Consider the following 21,332-nt stretch of genomic DNA (forward strand, 5'->3'; position numbering starts at 1 on the left):
TTCGAATATGTTATTTGTAGTTACTTTTCTACATCTCTTTCCTCACTTTTAACTGGGTTTTCATTTGTAAGGAAATATTTGGTTTATAAAAGCGAATAAATATATAATCGCATTTTTAGATGTTATTAAGATGTCGTTTGTAAAGTATGACATCAATTATTATTTGCTGGGTATACTTGACAACGTACCAACATCCTAACCTCGGATTTGATCAAAATATATTTTGTATTTAAGCTTAGTGGCAAACATTACTCAAACTGAAAGTTACTGAAATAAGATTTTAAACGATAACTGACATTTTTTGTTGTAATTTTTCATTAAAAAATTGAGTTTGAACTCCATTTATATTTTAGATAAGATAAAAAATTAAATGTATTTAGTAAATAATTATTATATGGTATTGTATTGCTGTTATACATACATACATATGTATAAATATAGGCACGATTCGATTAAAAACTTAATAATAATAAAATTTAATACATAAATATAATTGTAAAGGTATAATAAATAAATACGAAACTTATGTGTAGATAAAATAAGATTACGAACTAATTAATAATTATTTATACTATGTATATTTATTTATATCTTAAAGAAAATTTGTAATTGCTTGGAATGTTTAATCATTTGTTTTTTTTTTTTTCATATTAATATTGATTTAAATCACCACGAGAGTATAAAAATCGATAATTCTTATGAACATCGATCGGTTTAAACGTAAATGGAATGTTTGATTAACCAATTAGATACTCGTAATTAATTATGTAATTAAAGCATTGTAAAGTAGTCTTTTAAAGTTTCGGTTTGGTTAAAAGTTTTGTGGAATTTTTATTATCTGGAATGACGTTGATGTTCTGACCGTAAGATGGGTTTTTCTTCTGGTGCAATACACTCGCATTCACGTACACTGGTGTCGGCCGTTGGCTCACAGTGGACGGTGGAGGTGGCGTTGATGTTGGCATTATCGTCTGTTCGTTTTTCTTCTCTTCGCACGATTGATTTTCTATCATCTGTCTCGCTGCCGGCTCCTGCTCCTCCTCTTCTTCCTCCTCTTCCTCCAAAATTATATCTCCGCCCACCAGGGCTATGCGTTTGATGGTCCTTGGCGTTATGATATTCGTTGAAAGGTTGACTTGTTCGTTTTGGTTGTTGTTGTTGTTGGTGATATTGGTATTCTTGCTGTGACTCTGGACAGGAGTGGGAATGGGCATTTGTTCGTTTTTCGATGGCGCCACCACTAGTTCTTCGGTGTTCTGAGTTTCTGGCTTGCTCGCGTTCTCTATAGATGTCGGAGTCGATGTGGACTCTGCTGCCTGCAACGTCACCGGTATTGATTCTATCGTATCTTTGGTTTTTGTTTCGTTCGGTTTGCTGCTCAGTTCCATAGCTGGCAATTGGACGGAACTGCTGAAGCTGGTATTTTGTTGGTCCACTGCCGAAACCATTGTGCGACTGTGCGACATGCGGTTCAATCCGGTATCTTTCCATTTCTCTAAAACAAATGAGAGTGACTTAGTTTTTTGTCCCCTCACCACTCGTCAAATAAACAATACAATCACATACCTGCCACACTACTGCCATTGTTGCCACCACCACCAGCATGTTTGCCAAATGGCAATAAACGTCCCGGCTGACACATTATTACTGTTTTGTAGGCTTTGCGATACTGCTTGTTCATGATGACATAAATAATAGGATTGATGCAGGCCGACATATACAACATGATGTAACTGAGTATATGAAAATTGGGATGTTCAACATCCTGATCGGCCACTTTGGCAATAGTAATGGGCAAATAACAAATGACAAAGCTCAAAAATATTGCCAGCACCATCTTAGTAATGCGCCATTCATTCCGTTTCGCTCTCACCTCCCTTTGATCCTTCACTCGAGTCGTTTGTTTCTGCACCGATTCGTGTTTAACGTCTGTCGAAAAACTACTACTGTCGGCAGAAGATACTCTGCTTTGACCATTGCCCGTTTCAACATTGCTGCCCGTAGCAACGGGTGTTGTTCTCAAATTATTTGGTATGGAATTTTGTTTGTTGGCATGACGCTTTAAACGCTGTTCCGACTTGTGTACCACCCAGAAAATTTTTGTATAACATGCTATAATTATTATGCATGGTATTACAAAGGCAGTCACAAATAGTGTGGTCTTGCTGCTATGACCATGATCGTCTTCTAGTATAGAACAAGTTCCTAGTTTTTTATCATAACCGAAAGTGCCCCAGGCACCGACTAGTGTTGGCAATTGCATGCCATATGAAAACACCCAACAGAATATTATCATGGCTGCAATCCAATGTCTTTTATAGATTTTCCCATATGAACTATGATGGGCAATCATGACATATCTGCAATGAAAGTGAAGAAAATGTTTAAACAACTAATTTTTAATGGGGTCTTGAAAGTCATTCCTTTGAAATACTAACCTATTAATAGTGATCATAGCAATACATAAAAGGGAAACTCCAATATTTCCATATTGTATAAATGGTATCATCTTACAGAGAACATCTCGAGGTTCCCAGGTCCCTTCAATGAATCGATAGGCATTAAATGGCAAAACTAAAGCGCAAAATAATAAATCTGCTATACATAAGCTGAAATTAAATAAGAACAAATATTTAAGTATTATATCGAAAACTAGGGGTCAATTCTGGTTTCCTTTAGGAGTTAGAATAAAGAAGAAAAACGAAAACAAACAAGTTAGAGTGCTATATTCGGCTGTGCCGAATCTTAAATACCCTCCACCAGCTACTTCTATGTTATTACTTTTCTAATTGATCAAATATTTGTAGAAATAAGTTTTCTCATGTCTTTAATAGAAAAAATCCCAAAAGTTAAATCTATTACAATTCCAAGATTTATTGAACATTATAAATTTAGTAATTTGCATGTTTGTATGTGTGTGAAAGATTTATAGATTTTCAAAATACAAATACATATATAATTTTGTTCTACACAAAATTTTGTTCAACACAAATTGATAATGCTCTTTAAATACGGTTAAAGCGCTTTTAGGGGCTGGACCTAGTATAAGAGAAATAGAAGTATACAAAACTAATATTTTTGCCAAATTATGTATCAATAGCTTAATATGGTAATAAGTAATGTGCGTTTAAGAGATTTTCGTAAAAGGGAGCTATGACCAATTATGTTCATAAAGACAATATTTCAGAATTCTACTTGGTAATAAATATTGTGAATCTAAGTGATTTTATGGACCTAGTATGACAGCTATGACCTAATATGGATCGGTCGTAAAACAATTTTATAGTGAATTTATGTATATAAGAGCAATATTTTTGATAAATGTATGGATATAAATATTTGGTTATGAGTTATGTCCGTTTTTTCTTTCCTTGTATGTGTGTTTTTCTAAAAGGGACCTTATATGGGAGCTATGATCAATTGTGGACCGTCCTGAAAAACATTTCACAATGTTATTTCTCTGTATATAAGCAATACTTGTACCAAATTTTATATCGATATCTTAACTTAGTAATGAGTTATGCGCGTTTAAAAGATCTTCGGTAGGGGACCTTGTATGGGAGCTATGACCAAATATGAACCGATCGATAAAATCTTTCTTTGTAATATTTCTGTATATAAGAGCAATACTTGTACCAAACTTTATATCGATATCTTAATTGAGTAATGATTTTCGGGAGGGGACCTGCTTTTCGGAATGGACCTTGTATGGGAGCTATGACCAATTATGGACCGATCCAAAAAAGCTTTCATTGTAATATTTTTGTATATAAGAGCAATACATGTACCAAATTTTTTATCGATATCTTAATTTAGTAATGAGTTATTCGCGTTTAAGTGATTTTCGGGAGGGGACCTTGTATGGGAGCTATGACCAATTATGGACCCATCCAAAAAATTTTTCCTCTGAATAAATTCTATTATCATAAAATTTTAATTTCTAAAATTTTGTGAAGATATCGACATAACGACGGAAGTTATTAACAAAAAACCAAATTTCCGGGAATATGTACTTTTGTATGGGAGGTATATGAAATTGTGTACCGATTCTGGCGATTTTCCACAGATATTAAGCTTTTGTGTGGAAACGAATGTATGCCGATTTTTATGGAATTATCTTGCATAGTTTTCGAGAAAATTACATCAGAATGTGTAAAAAATGCCTATTTTTTGGAGGTTGTTTCAAATTTTGATTCATAACTTTTCCCGATGTGAACCGATTTTGCCCATTTTCAATACCAAACTGCTTAAGATAACAACAAATATTTTCGGTGAATTTGGTTGATGTCCTTGGCTTAGTTTTAACGTGAGCGTGTTTTAGGCAGACAGACGGACATAGCTAAATCGACTCAGAATTTCATAAGGACCAAGAATATATATATACTTTGTTGGGTCTCAGATGAATATTTCTTGGTGTTACTCACGGAATGACAAAGTTATATATACCCTCTATCACCACTGATGTTGGTGGAGGGTATAAAAAGCTGGTTTAGGAATAGTAAAAGGAGAAACACAAATTCAAACACTTATTAACATCTGCCATTTTGATGTAATTGTAGCCCACAGGGAGGAGATTCGTACTTTGTCATGTCCTGGTTAATTAAGAGATATCTTAGGGGTATAGGTGGTGATTGTGGTTTAAACCCAAAATCGCGGGAAGAGAATAATGTTTAAAAGGCTGATACACGGTGAAATCTATATTTCTGTGCTGTTGCAGAAAACACACTAGATATTACGCATAGAGATGACTGTAGTGATTGGAAATAGGTTGGTGTTAAATAAATAAGATATTGAATGGATGAAGGGTTATGCGCTTAACCCCACCTAGAGTAAATGTGTCGAATGTTCTTTTCAATTAATGTGTCGGATAAATGAGAAGTGTATTGGATTGAATGGTGATGGGTATACTGTATCTCTGTTTATACCAAACTTACTACAGAGTGTAAAAACTTGTCTTTGGTTTATTTGATGCATTTGTAATTCGGTCTACCGATTACATTTCAGTTTGCTGCCGAATAAACAGATCTATATTTCAGTTTAATTGATGTTTTTGCATCTCGGAGGTTAAGCAGTGGGGCAGCAATGATCAGAGATTGGATAGATCGAGTAATTGAACGAAATAATTGGGCATGGACCGGTGTAACTAGGTAGTGAAATTGCCACCTGATTGCACACAATCAGCGTAACGTATAACAACAGCTTACCCTGTGGTTGTAAAAGTACCTCCGTGAAATAGTTAGAAAGACGGGTAGATCACATTGATCACTTCACGTGGATCACTTTGATTTATGAATCGAAATCTCAATGTGTTATTATTCTATAAAGGCTTCAATTGAAGACTTTCCTTTTACTCTTACTGAAGTGCCGAGAATACAACCCAATTAGTCTTGGTAACAAAAAACTTTGGATACTAATCAATCCGCCCTGCTGTTGAAGTCGTGGAATCTATTAAGGATTAACCTGTAGTTTTGACAAATACGTTCCTATAACAATAGTCCAGATCAAGAGCATTTTCGTAGTCTGGCAATAATTTATACAACATTTTAAAGTCACCTAACTAACTGTCTGCATAAATTTTTCTTCTGTCAGCTCCATAACTTGAGATTGCGAAAATCTCTGCCTGGAAAATGCAGCATTCGTCGGAAAGTGCATTTATTAGCATTATCCATATAAATGTCGTCCCTTATAATAGAGTTTCGACTCTGTGATTCGCAAATCCAGTATCACAACCAATAAGAACTACTTTATACTATAACTTAAGATAACTTTCCGCAAAGAACAAAACTATCAAAGTGAATTAGAGCCAGACAACTAATTTGGCAATTTTACATGATTTTACGTTGAATTTTTTCTTTTCTGATGATATATGCAATACAGTTCCGTGGGGTTTTTCTTAAAAAAGTGTTTTTTTTTACACAAAAATTATCGAAATATCTGTAGAACTATATATGTAAACATATAGAACTGATAAATAAATCCGATTAACCAGAATAAATTTTTCACTTTAGTATTTTACTTGAGTCCTAGACTTACCTCATTATAAATGCTGCTGCTACATTTCGGACTTTTGGACATTTAATTAAAGCTGCAACGGTGAGAAAGTTACCAAAAATCCCCACAACCATAATCAGCAGAGTCATAATGGCTGCAAAAGTAAGCATTGATGAAGCAAATCTGAAAATATATATTTTAACATTAATACAATTAAAAATTTATGTTTATGAAAAAAAAAATCTGTGTAAATAAAACTAAATAAATCAGATCTAAATGGGTATTTTCTTTTAAGAAGATTGGAAAATTAGAATTGAAAAATCTTAACTAACATCATCGTAGTGTATTCTAATAAGAATGAGTACAGTGCTCACATAGTCCATTAGAAGTTGTAATGACTTCTCTATAGCAATTCACGCAATTTTACTTCTTAACAGCAAATAAAAAAATTTGCAAATTGCTAAATTATGTCAATAAATCTCCGAGTAAAATTATAAAATAAACAAACTTATAAACCACTTACTTACTTATTTAAGTTGATAGAAAAAAACTAGACTATAATAGAGTAAATCTATAAAAATGTTCTTCTTATTTATTCCTTTTTGAAGATGCGCTTAAATTGCTGTGTGACAAAACGATGTGTTGATTCTTGATGAATGAAAACGACTGTATTCCCCAAAATAATAATTTTTCTTCTGTGTAGCAACCCTTTTGAAAAAGAAAATGTTGTCTTATTATTTGCGATAACCTCTTTATCAGAAGGAACTGTCATCATGTGTTATTTACATCTATATAGTTCTTTCAAAATACTTTGGAGTTTTATTTGATTTTTAAATGAAACCCATTGATTAGTCAGTTTAGTAGAGGCCGAGCCCATAGACATTTCAAATATTCGGTTGAGTTGATGGTAGAGTATTGGATACGATACGGTGAGCAAGCGCAGGGAATGTTTTAATATTGTTCAAAACATAATCCCAGTCATTGTTAATGCATCACTCTGTTATCTGTCCGTTTATTTTGTGAGTGTGAGTGTATGTGTGTGAGTAAGTGTGTAAAAGAGAGAAAATATATTGTGTCATAAATGTCACCAAAAAGAACATTTAGAAATAATCAAACTATAGATATTTAAACAAAACACATTAACTTATCTAAATGACCGACAAATTTAAACATCATTTAATTTATTGTGTCTGATAACTTTATTCTTAGTTAAAAATTTGTACAGTGCGGAGTTTTTTTTTGCTGCATTCGATTCGAGGACTTTATTAAGAAAGTTTTTATTCTTATTTTAAGAAAAGTCAAATTCTTAGGCGTTGGTGTATATCAGAGCAATACTGAGGTAAACTATAATCAGACCAGTGCTTACACTCCTACAACTAACTGCAAATTTCTGTTTCCAAAATCACTTCTGAATCACAGGGTGATCACTGCCAAAAACATCTCTTCTGTTAACAGCCATTTAAAAACATAGATTTCACCGTACATCTGTCCTTAAATCAACATTTTCTTCGCACGCTATGGTTCTAACCACAGCCTCCACTTGCATCTCGAAAGATACAGGGCAATGTCAGAAACTCTATCTTGTGGGCCATCGGTTATCGTGGTACCATATAAGATAGATTCTCTGGATCGAACCCGGAATGGTTGTGGAGTCGAATGACACTAAAAGTTTATAGTTCCGGTACTGGTAGTACCTCTTTTACACCAATAAGAGGTAAGATTCATCAATGTAACATTTTCGGGTGATTTAATAATAAAAAATAAATAAGAAGTTATAGCATGGCAAGGTCGACCATAATACCCTACACCTGTTACAAAAATAACGTGTGATTTAGTTTTTATTTTTATAGAATCTACGGTCCAATGATGCCCTACAATTATAAAGTTAATCAGGGTCATCAAGGCTAATATGGAACTTGGTTTTGCAGCTTTTTGTCGAGATACGAGCATATTAAACGTAATTATGAACTTAAAAGCCCTATTTGGCGTGTTCAGTTATTTGGGGGCTAGGTGAAATAATGGACCGATGTTAACCATTTTCAATAGGTTTCGTCTGCGGTATCATAGAAGATCATATGTTAAATTTCATTCAATAATCTTCAAAATTGTGACCTATAGTTTGATTACAAGGTTTACAAGCCCTATTTGGGAGTTGAGTTGTATGGGCGCTAGGGGAAATAATGCACCGATCTTAAACATTTTCAATAGGCTTCATCCCTGGGGCAATCATTTACCAAATTTCATTGAATTATCTTCAAAATTGCGACCTGTAGTTTGATTATAAGGTTTACATGGACGGACTCAGAAAATGATTCTGAGCCGATTGGTATACTTTAAGGTGGGTATAGGACCAATATTATTGTGCGTTACAAACATCAGCACAAACCCAATATACCCTTCCCACTACAGTGGTGTAGGGTATAAAAAGAGTTATTCGAGATATACTAATGTGGACTAAGAAATTTAAAATAATTCTGAGTTCACAATGTTCAATATAAATTTGCTTAGACAGGATATAATTGTGTGATTACTGTTATTATGTGACCGCTGTTAGACTAAATCCTAATATAACGTAATTACTAATCCTCTTTAGCCTAATGTTTTCTTATTTTTTAGCCTAAAGTTAAGTTGACAATTTTTATGCAAAAATTGTTTTAACCGACAGAATCTCAACTGGTAAAACGATAAACGGGTCTTAATCTCTCATTTGAAATTTAATATAAACAAATTTTACTTTAATTATCTAAAAAGTTTATCAATTACACTTACCCATCTTCGGCCTCCATATCGTTTGCGTTACTGCTGTTGTCATAGGTTGTATCACTCATACTGTAACGATAAGAAATTAAAAAAAAAAAAAAAATAGAAAAAAAAAATTATTTAAAAAATTATTGTTTACATTTTAAATTTATGTTTGTTTTTCAATTCAAATAAAAAAACATTGACAGACAAAAAATTTATAACGGTTATGCTTTTAGATAACTCATAACTTTTATTATTTTAATCTTTATTTAAAAGAATAAGAATACATACAACAAATTTTTTTTATATATATTTTATATCAAAATTATTGTAAATAACTATAGCTATACAAAAGGTCTTTCACCTCGGAAATAAAAACAATTTTAAAAGATCACCAACAAAATTTTTAATTTGTATATACATTAGTGTATATATGTACATAAATTGATAAATTGAAAGACTGAAATCGACTCAATCATATTAATTAGTTCACATGTGAATAAATAAAAAAGTAAGAAATTTTAAAAGATTTTCTTAAAAACGATAAAATTTCAATTTCTCCTAATTCTGCTTAATGTCTTCCAAGGCTTATTTATATGCTATACTTCCTATATGCACTTTATAATTACTCAGGTCAACAAATATTGAGCTGTGCTCAATCCAAATCTGACCTCATTCTATATTATTTCAAGTTTTCACGAAGACATCTTGATTTATTAAATCTGCTATGTCAACTTAAAGTCGAATCTTTTGAATTTAAAGTTTTAATCTCTGAAAACAACTTGAAATATATATACTATTTAATTTCTGAACGTGAAAAGCTTGATAACAATTCTAATAAAATTTGGTCAATGAATGTTTGTATAAATTATATTTCTTCCGAATTTTATCGTTTGGTAATGTTTTTAAGTTAGCTCTGGACGTGAGAGAGATGTAAGAAAAATTTCAACAAATTATCTTTTTATACACAGATGAAGAGACTACTGAACCGATGCTAAAAGGATTAAACTTAAAATACCTTCCGCACTATTTTAATTTTAAAAATTAAATAAATCTATGTAAAATTATACTTCATGGAACTTAGTACAAAAAATTCTAAATATGTAAATACCAAATTTGTTGTAAAAATATGAAATACAGAGAAAACAAAACAATTTGTTTTAGAAAAATTAAAAATATGTTATAAAAATGTTGGAAATATGCAAAATATATGCAATTTAAAGCAAAATATGTATTTATAACAAAATATGCAAAAATATGCAACAATAAATCGATGCCATTTAGTAGCAAGAAAACTAGTTAAAAGTTATTTTGAGTGACTGACTATAAACATGCATTTGCATAGAAATCCTTGGCCTGATTATGATATATATCTCGAAAAAGAAAACATATGTATATGTACAACAGAGCTTTTTTATAGATTAAACTTTCCGATAACAAACGAAATTATATCTTTGCGGTTTAAATCATCTTAATAATGGCTAAAAACGTGACACTATATCTTGATATCCTGATGCGTTGTAGAAATTCTTAGGCCTGATTTGTATTGAGTGCAGCACAATCCATAGAAATGTACACTCTGGCATCTGGGCTAAAAATTTATCGGCCTGCTATTAATTAGTTAGGTTAGTTTGAAAGGAGGACGTTCATATATACATCAAATCCGAAGAAATACAACCAGTGGTACAGGTGGGAATCGAACCCATCACCTCTGGTCTAACAGACCAGAACACTAACCACTAACCTACTGGAGGCCACTATTAATTAAGTATTGAAGATTTTCCAATATCCATATAGTACGGTAATTGTTTTATCGTATAAATATTTAAAATTACAGAAAGATGGAAATATTGAGATTGTATTTCAAGATATTTTAATCCGGGAATACTTTTTACACTATCGCTGTGGAAACATATATATATTTAATCCAACAATTTGCAAGGAATAAAAAATAATTCATTTTTGTCTTGTAAACACATATCGAAATATTAGAATCGATCACTTGAAATCAAAATATTTTGTTTTTAATTAATTACCGATTGATTTTTGTTATAGTGATTGTGTTTTTTTTTATTTAATTCTAATTTAATTTTCTATTTTTAATTTTTCACAGGAGACAAACCGATATAGACTTTGAGCGCGAACTTATTCCGGCTACAGTTGTAGTTTTGAAATAAAGTGCAAGTTTAGGAAAAAAATAAGAAACCCAAGATCTTTATTTTTAAGAAGCGAAAATTGATGAATAAAATACATACATACAAAAATAAAAACAAGTGCGTATGTGTGTATGAATATACTAAGTAAGTACATTTAAACGGGCGAGTAAATAGATGCCTAATTTGTCTATAGGAATAAATAACGTTAAAATCATAATACATACATACATATGTACATATGTATAAACATATAAACAGACATTTATATGATTCCAAGCGGGTTGGGTTAAATTGGTGGCAACATTTGGGTTACGTTACTCTCATTTTAAATTAGTGTCAATTAAATAATTTAAGAGGGTCAGTTTCATTTCGTTTAGACATATGTACATACAAACATACATACATACATATGTATCTCTATATAAGAAGTATTTTGTGTATATTAATACTTGTTCATATGTATATTTTGTTATACTACTAGTATTATATCTTACAGACATCTAAACATCTATATGTTGTTGTTTTTTTTTTTTTGCTCTATACTTATTCATATGTAACTTTGTATTTTATAAAAAAAAATAATAATGAATAAATAAAAACAAAAGTCAAATGAATGAATGATTGAATGAATCTATGTATGTATGTAAGTATGATTGGGTGTATAGATGGATAAATATGTTCACAATGTACAGTCGCAAACAACAATAAAATAAATTGCTCGAAAAAAAGAGTTGTCTTTTAAAATTCAATTTAATATTTAACTAATGATGACTATAGACAATGTCTATGTACGTACATAAGTACTCGAACAAGAACATAGTACATACATACATATGTATGTATCTATGTACATGATTTAAGAATTAAATTTATATAGTAATGTGTGTATTAATAATTATTCAGTTTCAGTTTATTATTAAAAAATACATACAATAAGTTCAAAGATCAATTATTCAATAATTGAATTTTCTTTTGAAAAAAAAATCGTGAAAATTTCATTAAGAATTTGCAACATTAATTGAGAACTTAAATCGTTCGAATTCAAAGCATGGATTTGAAATTAATTGAACAAAAATGTTTTAGGACTATAAAAAGAAAACTTGTTTAGATAATCATGAACATTGGAATTTTATCACAAAAAAACAGGTGGAATTTTGCAAACCAAAACGAATTTATTCGTATTCTGACGAAAATGCAAATTACAAAATGGCGCAACTATCATCAAAGTTTCAATATTATTAACCTCTCAGCGAAAAGTGACATGACAAAGGTGTTGGTTAATCAGAGGTGCAAGTGATGACGAAGTGGTTGAAAAAAATGTCAAAAAATTAAAAAAAATATAACCTTATTTTTATCGAAATAGAAAACGCGTTCAAATGTATATTTTTGCATTCCATTGAACTACTAGATATTAAAGAGCTCCCTAATTGAATAATACCGAGAGAAGGGTGCGGAAAAATTACATTAATTTATACGTAAGATATGTATATGTATGTAAGTTTTGTAAATAACATTAGTACAATAATAAAAATCATCAACAGTTTGTCAAAATTGCTCCTAATCTTAATAATTTCAAATAAAAACGCTAAAAAAGAAATATTTTTTTTTATACGTTCTCTAAAGACTCCCTGGAACTAGTTCCGAGGTTGACAAATTCATACAAATATCATTGATTAAAGAACTAATTCCAAAAGCGTTCTCAAGATCCAGTGTTGTCTCTAAAACGCTTTCTCAGAACCAGTTCCGAAGGTGACAATTTCGAACAAAAATCATTGGTCTCAACGCCAAACTAGAACGAGTTCAGGCTAAAATCATTATACGAGTTGTATTGGCACTGTTATTAAAGAAGTGATGAAACTTAAATTAACTTTGCACCAATGCATTTTTTTTCGCTGGACTGTGTTATTCTTTGTCGCCACATTTCGCCGTAATTACAACACAAAATTATTAAACCCTACATCACTATGTGGTGGGTATTATGCGTTGGTGCTGATGTTTGTAAACCCCAAAAATATTGGTACTAGACCTTAAAGTATACCAATCGGCTTAGTATCACTTTTTCAGTTAGCTATGTCCGTCTGTCTGCCTTTGAAATTTGGCACATACTCTTTTTTTGGTTGAAGGACGAACGCTATTGAAAATGGTTGAAATCGGTGCATCATTTTGCATAGCTCCAGAATCGAATCTTAAGGCTCATAATTACGTAAAATGTCCTATTAGTTTAGTTTAAAAGGGCTGTATATCAATGTATACAACCACCCGGAGAACTATTTAGTCAACAAAAATCTGCAAAACTTAGTTTTAAAGAACGATAAATGATATTTTTATTGTGATCGGACCTCATTTGAACCTAGCCTCCATACAAACTCCCCTTCAATAATACGTAAAACTATTCCATAATACGGTTAAAAAACAAATTAAATGCTTTATTTTTTAAAGAGGCGGTTCTATTACAAAGGGTGACTCTAACGAGAAAAATGTTCAAAATAAGCAAGTTTAATTAAGGTTAGTATGATGGTACGTACAAACAGGAATCCGGAATGTTTTAATTCAGACTAATGAATATCATATAGAGGAGAAAACGAACGTTTTTTCCCAGGGAAAAACGTCCTGTCACATCCAATCTGTTACAACAACAACAACGAACCTCTTAGCACTTTCTTTGCTATTTTCTGGCATTCGAAGAAATACGATTAAAATATATTGGAACTAATATTATTTTGAATATACCATCCCTCACTGAACACTGATTAGAAAATTCATAGGTATTACGACCTGAAAACTAAGTTTCTGAACATCGGTTGATAGTATGTTCACTGTATATCATATAACAGACCAGATAGAATAGAATTCTATTCTATCTGTTATGTTATCTGTAATGTTACTTATATTTAAATTTCAGATTATAATATCTTGAAAACCATATGTGAGTGCCTAGATTTGGCCTTTTTTAGTATTGTCGGCTAGTGTAAACACATTAGGTTTTCGGGATATCGTGGTCATATTAGAGACTTTATAAAAGCGCGTTATTAACGTAAACGAACACCTGTTTAATACCATACAAATACGTACAGATGTTTAAAAATAAAGTTCTTTAAATAATTTAAAAAATTTTTATACAAATGACATTTATTAATATCAATGTTTCCATAATATAAGATAATTTAAATAAAATTATAGACAAGCAACCAGAACATGAACAAAATATTGTTTATTTAAAAATTACAGTCACGCACTTAAATATTTATTGCATTATTTTTGGACACAAATATATTGGTTTGACTTCTGTTTTTGGCAATTGTAATGTTGTCATATATTTATTTAAAAATCAATAGCTTTAGCTAATTCTGATTAAAAAAGAACTTTACAAAAATTCAATTTTTAATAAATTGTCTTTTAATAAACAAAAATAGTTATTTGTTATTGAAAAAGTCAAATCAGTTTATTTGATAGAAATCAGCTGTTTTTATGTTTCATGATTTTAAACATTAGAGCAACCTACAGTGATACCTTTATTACTTTTATTACTGCACCAAAAAAATGCAAATTTCTTAAAATTTTTTCGATTCAAATAAAGTTCATCATACCTGTCTATATTTCAAAGAACTACAATTTGTATGTAATTTTATTTTATTACAAAATACCTATCAAATTTTTATTATTGCTAAGAATGAATAATGATTAATTTTTATTAAACAATCATCAACGATATTTCAAGTTTAGTTTTATTTGATACGATTTGTTTAAACGAATACAAAAAAAGAAATACCCACGATGAATCATTGTCGCTTTTTAACACAATTCTCTGTTTTTATTATTGTATTTAAAAAAATATATAATTCAATTATATTCTCAGAATAGCTTAGCTTATTAATATGTACAAATATTCACAGTACAATTTTATAATATTTTTTTTAAAGAATGAACAGAAAATTAATAAAACAAATTAATTTGATCTGCCTTGATCGTTTTGACTTTTTGCTCGTAAATAATAATAAAAAAAACAACTCATTTTCACCTCATAAAAAGTAATAATTTATAATTTTATAAAAGAGATTACAAATATTATGGATGCAGTATAGGAAAAGGAGGCATTTTATTACGTTTTTTCTTAAATTATCTATGAAATTGTCTTATTGGCGTTTTATTAATGAATAAACAGTGCTGGTTAAAGATATAGCACAGATATAGATAGAATAAAGAAAATTTTACATCAGTTAGGTAAATAGGTTTTGTATCCGTCAGTGATTTCTTAATGGAGACTCTCAACAATAATTTTAGAACTAATACATAAGGTAAGTGTTGACATACCTTACAATATTGTCAGATCTGGCCATGTGGGGCAATATACCGACAGTGAAAAATTGTTAGAAAAAGATAAATTGTCATGGTTCCATTGTCAGATGTATAAAATACGTACATCTGACAATAAATGGCAATGTAATGTATTTACACGATTGTCAAATGTACGACAATATTATTGTTTTTCAATTATTTCTATTAGCAACACTGTATGTTAAAAAACATCTAAATCTGCAGTATAAACTGATGAATTTTGTTGGAAATTTATTATCTAACAATTGTTTGGCAATGAAATTGTAAGGATTTCTTACATTCGTCTAGACTGACAATTTACCTCTAGGTATCAGTACATTGTCATCACATTGCTTGATCTGACCAAATATATATAATATGCTTGATCTGACCAAATATATATAAATTATATATTTGGTAAGAAAATTCATAAGGAGAACAGGTCTGCCTAATCAATTAATCAAACTAAAAAATCTCAAATAGAGTGGGAATTTTACACTTATTTTCTTTAGGAACAGCACTCAGGTTCTTCAAGAAAATGAGCCCTACTCATGCAGAGCATTATGATAGAACAAGGAAAAATGATTGTGGGAAGTAATATGTATGGATATATATGTATGTAGTGTTTATGAACATTTTTTCCTAAGGATTATACGGCTTAAGTACGAGTTTTACAAATGAATAAGGAATAATTTCAGAGAAACACATACCCTTGTAGTATCGATAGAACAATTATACACACCACTCATTGGGTCGGTGTTTCAGAGAATCAATTAAGTTAGAGATACCCTACTACCAATGCTAATACCTCCGGCCTTTCCTGTACTTAAAATAGACTTTTAAGAGTTGTATTAAATTTTGATAGAATATACAAAGTGTTGCATATAGTAAGAAGATCAGAAGAAAATAAATATGTTCTTGTATTATATATTCTCATGTTCAGAATATCAAGAGCTTTTGATTCCTTAATATTCACACAATCTTACAATGGAATGAACAGGAAAGGCAAATGTTGCTGTCATCTGCAATTGAGTAGATAGTGTTGGAAGTCTGACTTAGAATGTAATTGACAAATATAAGAAATAGAATTTGATAGCCTTGCAGTGCCCCTAAAACAATATTAGGCTCGATCAATGAGATCCCATTTAGTACATCTTATATAGAGCGATCTCTGAAGTCCCTTATGAGTCTAGAGAAGTAGTTAGAGAAGTAATAAGTTTTGATAAAAGGACTATCACAATCTAACAAATGCCCTGCAAATAGCTATAACCACCACTTTAGTTTCGACAAAATGGTAATTATACTAACAACTTTTCACCGAAAGATAGGTCACTATGTCTACCGTCGAGAGATTGCTACATAAGCCAGGCTGGCGGGCGTAAAGTAAATTGTGGAACGTTAAATACTTTACATAGCTTTTGGCCGGTAATTGTCAGGGTTTTATTTCAGATCAGTTTTAACTCAACAACTTTTTCACAGCGATTACCACTTTCAATATACACGTCAAACTGACACTCATTTACGACTTTAGGCCGTTTTAAGCCTGGATTAAAATGTATTTAAATATATCGTTAAAATCATAGCTTTACTTCTTTATAAATTGGGCAAACTGTCCGGATTATTCTGCTTTAGGACCAATTAGGACACAGGAATTAAATCATAGAAAGCTTTTACTCCAATACACAATTTTTTTTAAATAACAAAGTATATAAAAAATGAGATAAAGATCGTAAAGCTTTTTTTGACAAATCAACAAAAACTGAAACTTTAAGTCATTTTAAGTCATGATTTTACAGACAAATATGACAATTTTGTCTCACTCTTAGAAGACAAACACCGAAGATTTCATACAATGAATACAAACTATAAGTAAGTATTTAGTACTCATGTAGTACTGTAAGACCATATGAACACTATAAAAATGTGCTATAATTGGTAACACTATTGTACTTAAGCATGTTCCAACATTTAAACGATTCTTATCAGTAGAACTTGCACTTGTTGAAGATCTGTAAATGTGAGAACGAAATGAAGAGAATTAAAAACAAAATAAAAAAACTCGTTTATCTTAAAACAATAATGAGCACGAGTGTCTTTACTACGCAATCTGTAAGTTATGAAAGATGTAAGAGTGTGTAATATATGTTGTTGTAATCAATTCGTATTGTATCGTAAAGATATAAAAATATTTGTTGTATGAATGTATGTATATTTGGCTGGATGCGGGAAAAGGTATTTAAAATAAAATTATTTTTATATTGAAATATATAAAACATTAAAAAAAACTCTCTTTCCATCGTCTAAAAGATGATTAGCAATGAGTAATAATGATGCTATTAAAAAATCTTTTTGATTTAGGGAAAAAAATCTATTGTTGAAAAAAATTGGTCAGAAGTTTGGAGAGCATATACAATTTGTTTGTGGTGCTCTGAATTTTCAACTAATTTACAATATTCAGAACTCATGCATGAGAGAAACAATTAATTACTGTTTATGGACATTGATCGGAAGTAGCTATGCAACTGGTTTGTTATGCATACGGAAAGTACAGAGGAAGAACTAACTTTCCCATTGTGCGGTCGACAAAAATCTGTTTCATTCGAAATACTTTATAGAAAAAAGTGGTATTCTTAGGTGAGGACTGACCTAAATGAACTTTTATCGTTTAAAGATATAAAAGTAATGTTTACAAAATTTGTTGCAATCTAATCGCCAGACTATTTAGTTTCTTATGAACTTGACTTTATGAAGTGAACTTAATCAATTTGATTGCATACTCTAAAACTGTATTGTTATCAAAGGACTTTAAATAACTTTTAAAGTTACTTATCCAGTTTTAAGATCAGTTTCAGATTGACCTGACGATTCGTAACTGAAACAATAATGCATATTGTCGTTGGGCGATATGTAGAAGATATGACACACTGGCTTTTTTAAAGTGTGATTAGAGCACTTTTGATTTACGCCTCGATAATCTGCTGGACGAACTAGGAACAAATACATATATAACATACGAGGGTCATGAACACTGAGCACAACATATCTCTGAAACTATTGCTATACAATGTTCGAATAGAAACATTAGATATGTGGCGACCCTCACACCCTAGTGGCTCTTATATTTTGCGAATTGGCCAAAGCCGGTACCAGGTCACGATTACGATTGCTTATCACAAACTAAAATTGTCAAAAACTGTAAGACATTTATACCAGATATGTAAAATTTTTCAATCGGAAGTTTGATTTCAAATATCTCAATTTTTCAGGAATAGATTGACGCTTCAACAACGCTATCAAAAGTATTTAAATTTATTTTGAAAATCAGTAATTTACATGCATGTGCTCCATCGGCCTTAACTTAAACTTAGTCTCTAAGACCGTGTGATTCAACTCCTTTCGATAATTTCCTTTTGGGTAATGTGAAATCACTAATTTATGCTGATAAACTAATAATTTAACATTAACATTTTAAAGGTCTACATTGGACCTAAATTGGATGCCCAGATGACGTTTCGTTAAGAACAACCGCAAAGCCATTATAACGGAAAACTATATTAAAATATTGATTTTGGATTCAAATGGAATTTTCGGGCTAAAACCCCGAAGTGATTAAATAATTGTAAAATATAGAGTTATAGTAAACATTTTGAAAATTGTTATTATAAAAAATATAAACAAAAAGACAGTCAGGGCTTTAAACTATTTAAAAAAATATTTAAGCTATTCATTCATGAGATCTCTGATACCTAAGTATTTAAGTATATTTTTGACTGGTAAATATAAAATTAAATACAGTTGGTAACCCTTTAACCATCTGACTAAGTAACTGATTGCTAGTATGAATAAGTTTCTAAAACTAAGCTTTGTCTGGGTTTAACTTACATGAATGTATAAAATATTAAATACAACAAAATGTTAAAGATGCTGACTGAAGGTTGACTGGTGTTGTTTTTTTAATGAGAACTAACTGCTCTTATTTGTTGTTGGTGTTTATTTGGTGAGTAAATCTTGAGAAGTAACTGTTGTTGTAGTTGTAGTAGTAAAAATTCCAGGTAATATTTGTTGTTTATTTTTTCAACGTGAATAAAAGTGTGATGATTCAACATCAAAACGAACTGTTTGCAACATCATTTAAATACAGATCGAGAGAGTGTGACTTTTTGACAGACGATGACGGTGACTGCAAATGAGACTAAATCTGATGAGTAATCAAATTCCTGAATCAAACAAAAACACTTGTTGCCATAGTTTCTTTTTTATAATTCTTGTTGTTGTTGTCGTCATACATTTGAATTGTTATTTGTTTTATTTTATATGTTTTGTTTGTTTGATTGTTTGTTGGTTTTTCTTTATTTAGTTGTTTGTTTACCTTTGGGTTAAATGAAGAGAGTGATTGAGAGTATTAGAATTTTTATTTGTTTATTTAAGGTTTTTTTAGTTTTCACTAGTTAATGATTTATTAGTTTATTTATACTATTGTTTTGGTGTTTATATAAAGATTTTTTTATATTTTTATCAACATTTTTTCCCTTTTTCGTATAAAATTTATCATTTAAAATAATAGAAAACTTTTTATTTTAAGTTATTCAATAGAAGAAAGTATTATTCATTGTTGTTAGTTGAAACACTCATATAATTATCGTAAAATAAGCGAAAAATTCGTATTAAAACTAAATAAAATAAACATAATGCAAAAAATCGCCAACTTAAAATTTCCATAATTTATTCTAAGCACACACGTAGTTACACTGAACACAAACTGAACAACAAATATGTATTTAACAGTGGAGTAGAGCAAGCGAATCGAAATAAATAAAAACTACAAAACAAACGCTTTCAATTTGCCAAAAACAAAAAAAAAAACAAGCGAATACGGCGATAATTAAACACAAAATTAAAACATTTTTTATTTTCGCTTTAATCAACAAAACTTTTATGTAAATCTTATTTATTTATATGAAATAGAATTTGTTTTTGTTCATTTATGTCAATAATACAATATTTTGTATTTATTTAATAGTATTTCAAAACTGACCGATAAACACTTTTAATTTAGGGTTTGTTTTTTTGTTTATTTTCAATATTAAAAGATAAGGTTCATTTAGTTTGTCGTACATTATACGTACAGTGGTCAAATGTTTAAATTGTTAGACTCGCACAAACACACACACACATATATATATATACTAACGATCACACAAAATTGTTTAACTCCGATGCGATCTTGTAGGTTTATTTTTGGTTGATTTGTTTCGTTGTCGCCGTTTGTTTGCTGTGACTCTGCTGATTGTTTATCAACGAATGCTTCAGAAAATTATTGGAGAGTTCATATGAAGCGCGTTTGTTTAATAATAATAAAAATAAAATACGACGGCGACTAATGTAGTAAAACAGAAGAAAACGAAGAAATATAAAAATGATATTTTAATATGAGCGGGCGATTTACCATGATATTTAACTTCGCGCCTAATAAATAAACGTGCGCTCCATCCGTCATCCGCTCTTTTGTCTGTGTAACAAATCAAGTTAAAAACTTCATTCTGTGAGTTTCAAATGCGTGTTTATTGTGAGTTTTGTTTTATAAATTTGTTGTTGTTTTTGGTGCTGTAACTTAACTTTGTTTTCTTACTCATTTATAAATTGAAATGATCTGTGGTGTGCGCGAGTTCTGTCATCACTCATAATCAGTTTCTAAATAAAAGCTATGGTTAGTTGGAATTGGTTCGACAAAGCTGCTGTAAAAGTTTGTCGTTAATGTTTTATGTCCAGTCTAAAATTTAAAAATTTTCTCTAAATGAAAATTTAAAAAAAAAATATTTTAAAACTATGATGGCGGCGACAAATTATAGTTACGTCAAACGGTTTGTCAATTGAACTTCCACTACGCCCCTTCCCTTTACAGTAAACACATTCGCTGGTAGTTCCCTAGAATTTTTTAATCATTGCAATATTTTGAACCGATAGTATACACCTAGGCCACAATCGGGCCTGTTGTGCGTTCATGACAAAAAATTGGGGGATTGAATGAATTATTTTTAAGTGTTCAGAAACTCAGTTTCCTAAGAATCTTCCAATCAATGTAAGTCAGGAATGTTATTTCCGGAATAACATCACTTCCAAGAAACTTGG

At 30.5% G+C, this 21,332-nt stretch overlaps 1 protein-coding gene and 1 long non-coding RNA gene across 9 annotated transcripts; one reads left to right on the plus strand and one right to left on the minus strand.

The window, feature by feature from the left end:
• Positions 1-656: 656 nt before the first annotated feature.
• LOC111681491 (G-protein coupled receptor moody) lies at positions 657-20,661 on the minus strand. 8 transcript variants are annotated; one of them, XM_046946186.1, is made up of 7 exons: positions 20,395-20,660; positions 19,086-19,572; positions 8,761-8,820; positions 6,034-6,174; positions 2,439-2,609; positions 1,567-2,360; positions 657-1,495 (listed from the first exon to the last, which is right to left on the minus strand). In XM_046946186.1, exons 3-7 carry the CDS (start codon positions 8,817-8,819, stop codon positions 795-797), a joined length of 1,866 nt encoding a protein of 621 aa, XP_046802142.1. In that variant the 5' UTR covers position 8,820; positions 19,086-19,572; positions 20,395-20,660; the 3' UTR covers positions 657-794. The 8 variants fall into 8 exon arrangements, with proteins under 8 accessions (XP_046802142.1, XP_046802141.1, XP_046802143.1 ...); XM_046946185.1 differs by having other exon boundaries at positions 20,330-20,660; XM_046946187.1 differs by lacking the exon at positions 19,086-19,572 and having other exon boundaries at positions 20,330-20,661.
• On the plus strand, positions 17,549-19,069 carry LOC124418781. The gene is made up of 3 exons (XR_006940205.1): positions 17,549-18,398; positions 18,470-18,617; positions 18,678-19,069. It is a non-coding gene; the product is annotated as an uncharacterized LOC124418781 (long non-coding RNA).
• Positions 20,662-21,332: the final 671 nt, after the last annotated feature.

Source organism: Lucilia cuprina, chromosome 3 (assembly GCF_022045245.1).
Source record: "Lucilia cuprina isolate Lc7/37 chromosome 3, ASM2204524v1, whole genome shotgun sequence".
Classification (NCBI taxonomy): Eukaryota; Metazoa; Arthropoda; class Insecta; order Diptera; family Calliphoridae; genus Lucilia; species Lucilia cuprina.

Bases quoted from the DNA above. Each gene is read 5' to 3' on its own strand.
- LOC111681491 (XM_046946187.1), bottom strand. From the start codon at position 8,819: ATGAGTGATACAACCTATGACAACAGCAGTAACGCAAACGATATGGAG. The intron at 2,361-2,438 runs GTTAGTATTTCA...CTTTCATTGCAG, and splicing joins GCTATGATCACTATTAATAG to ATATGTCATGATTGCCCATC. The intron at 1,496-1,566 runs GTATGTGATTGT...CATTTGTTTTAG, and splicing joins CAATGGCAGTAGTGTGGCAG to AGAAATGGAAAGATACCGGA.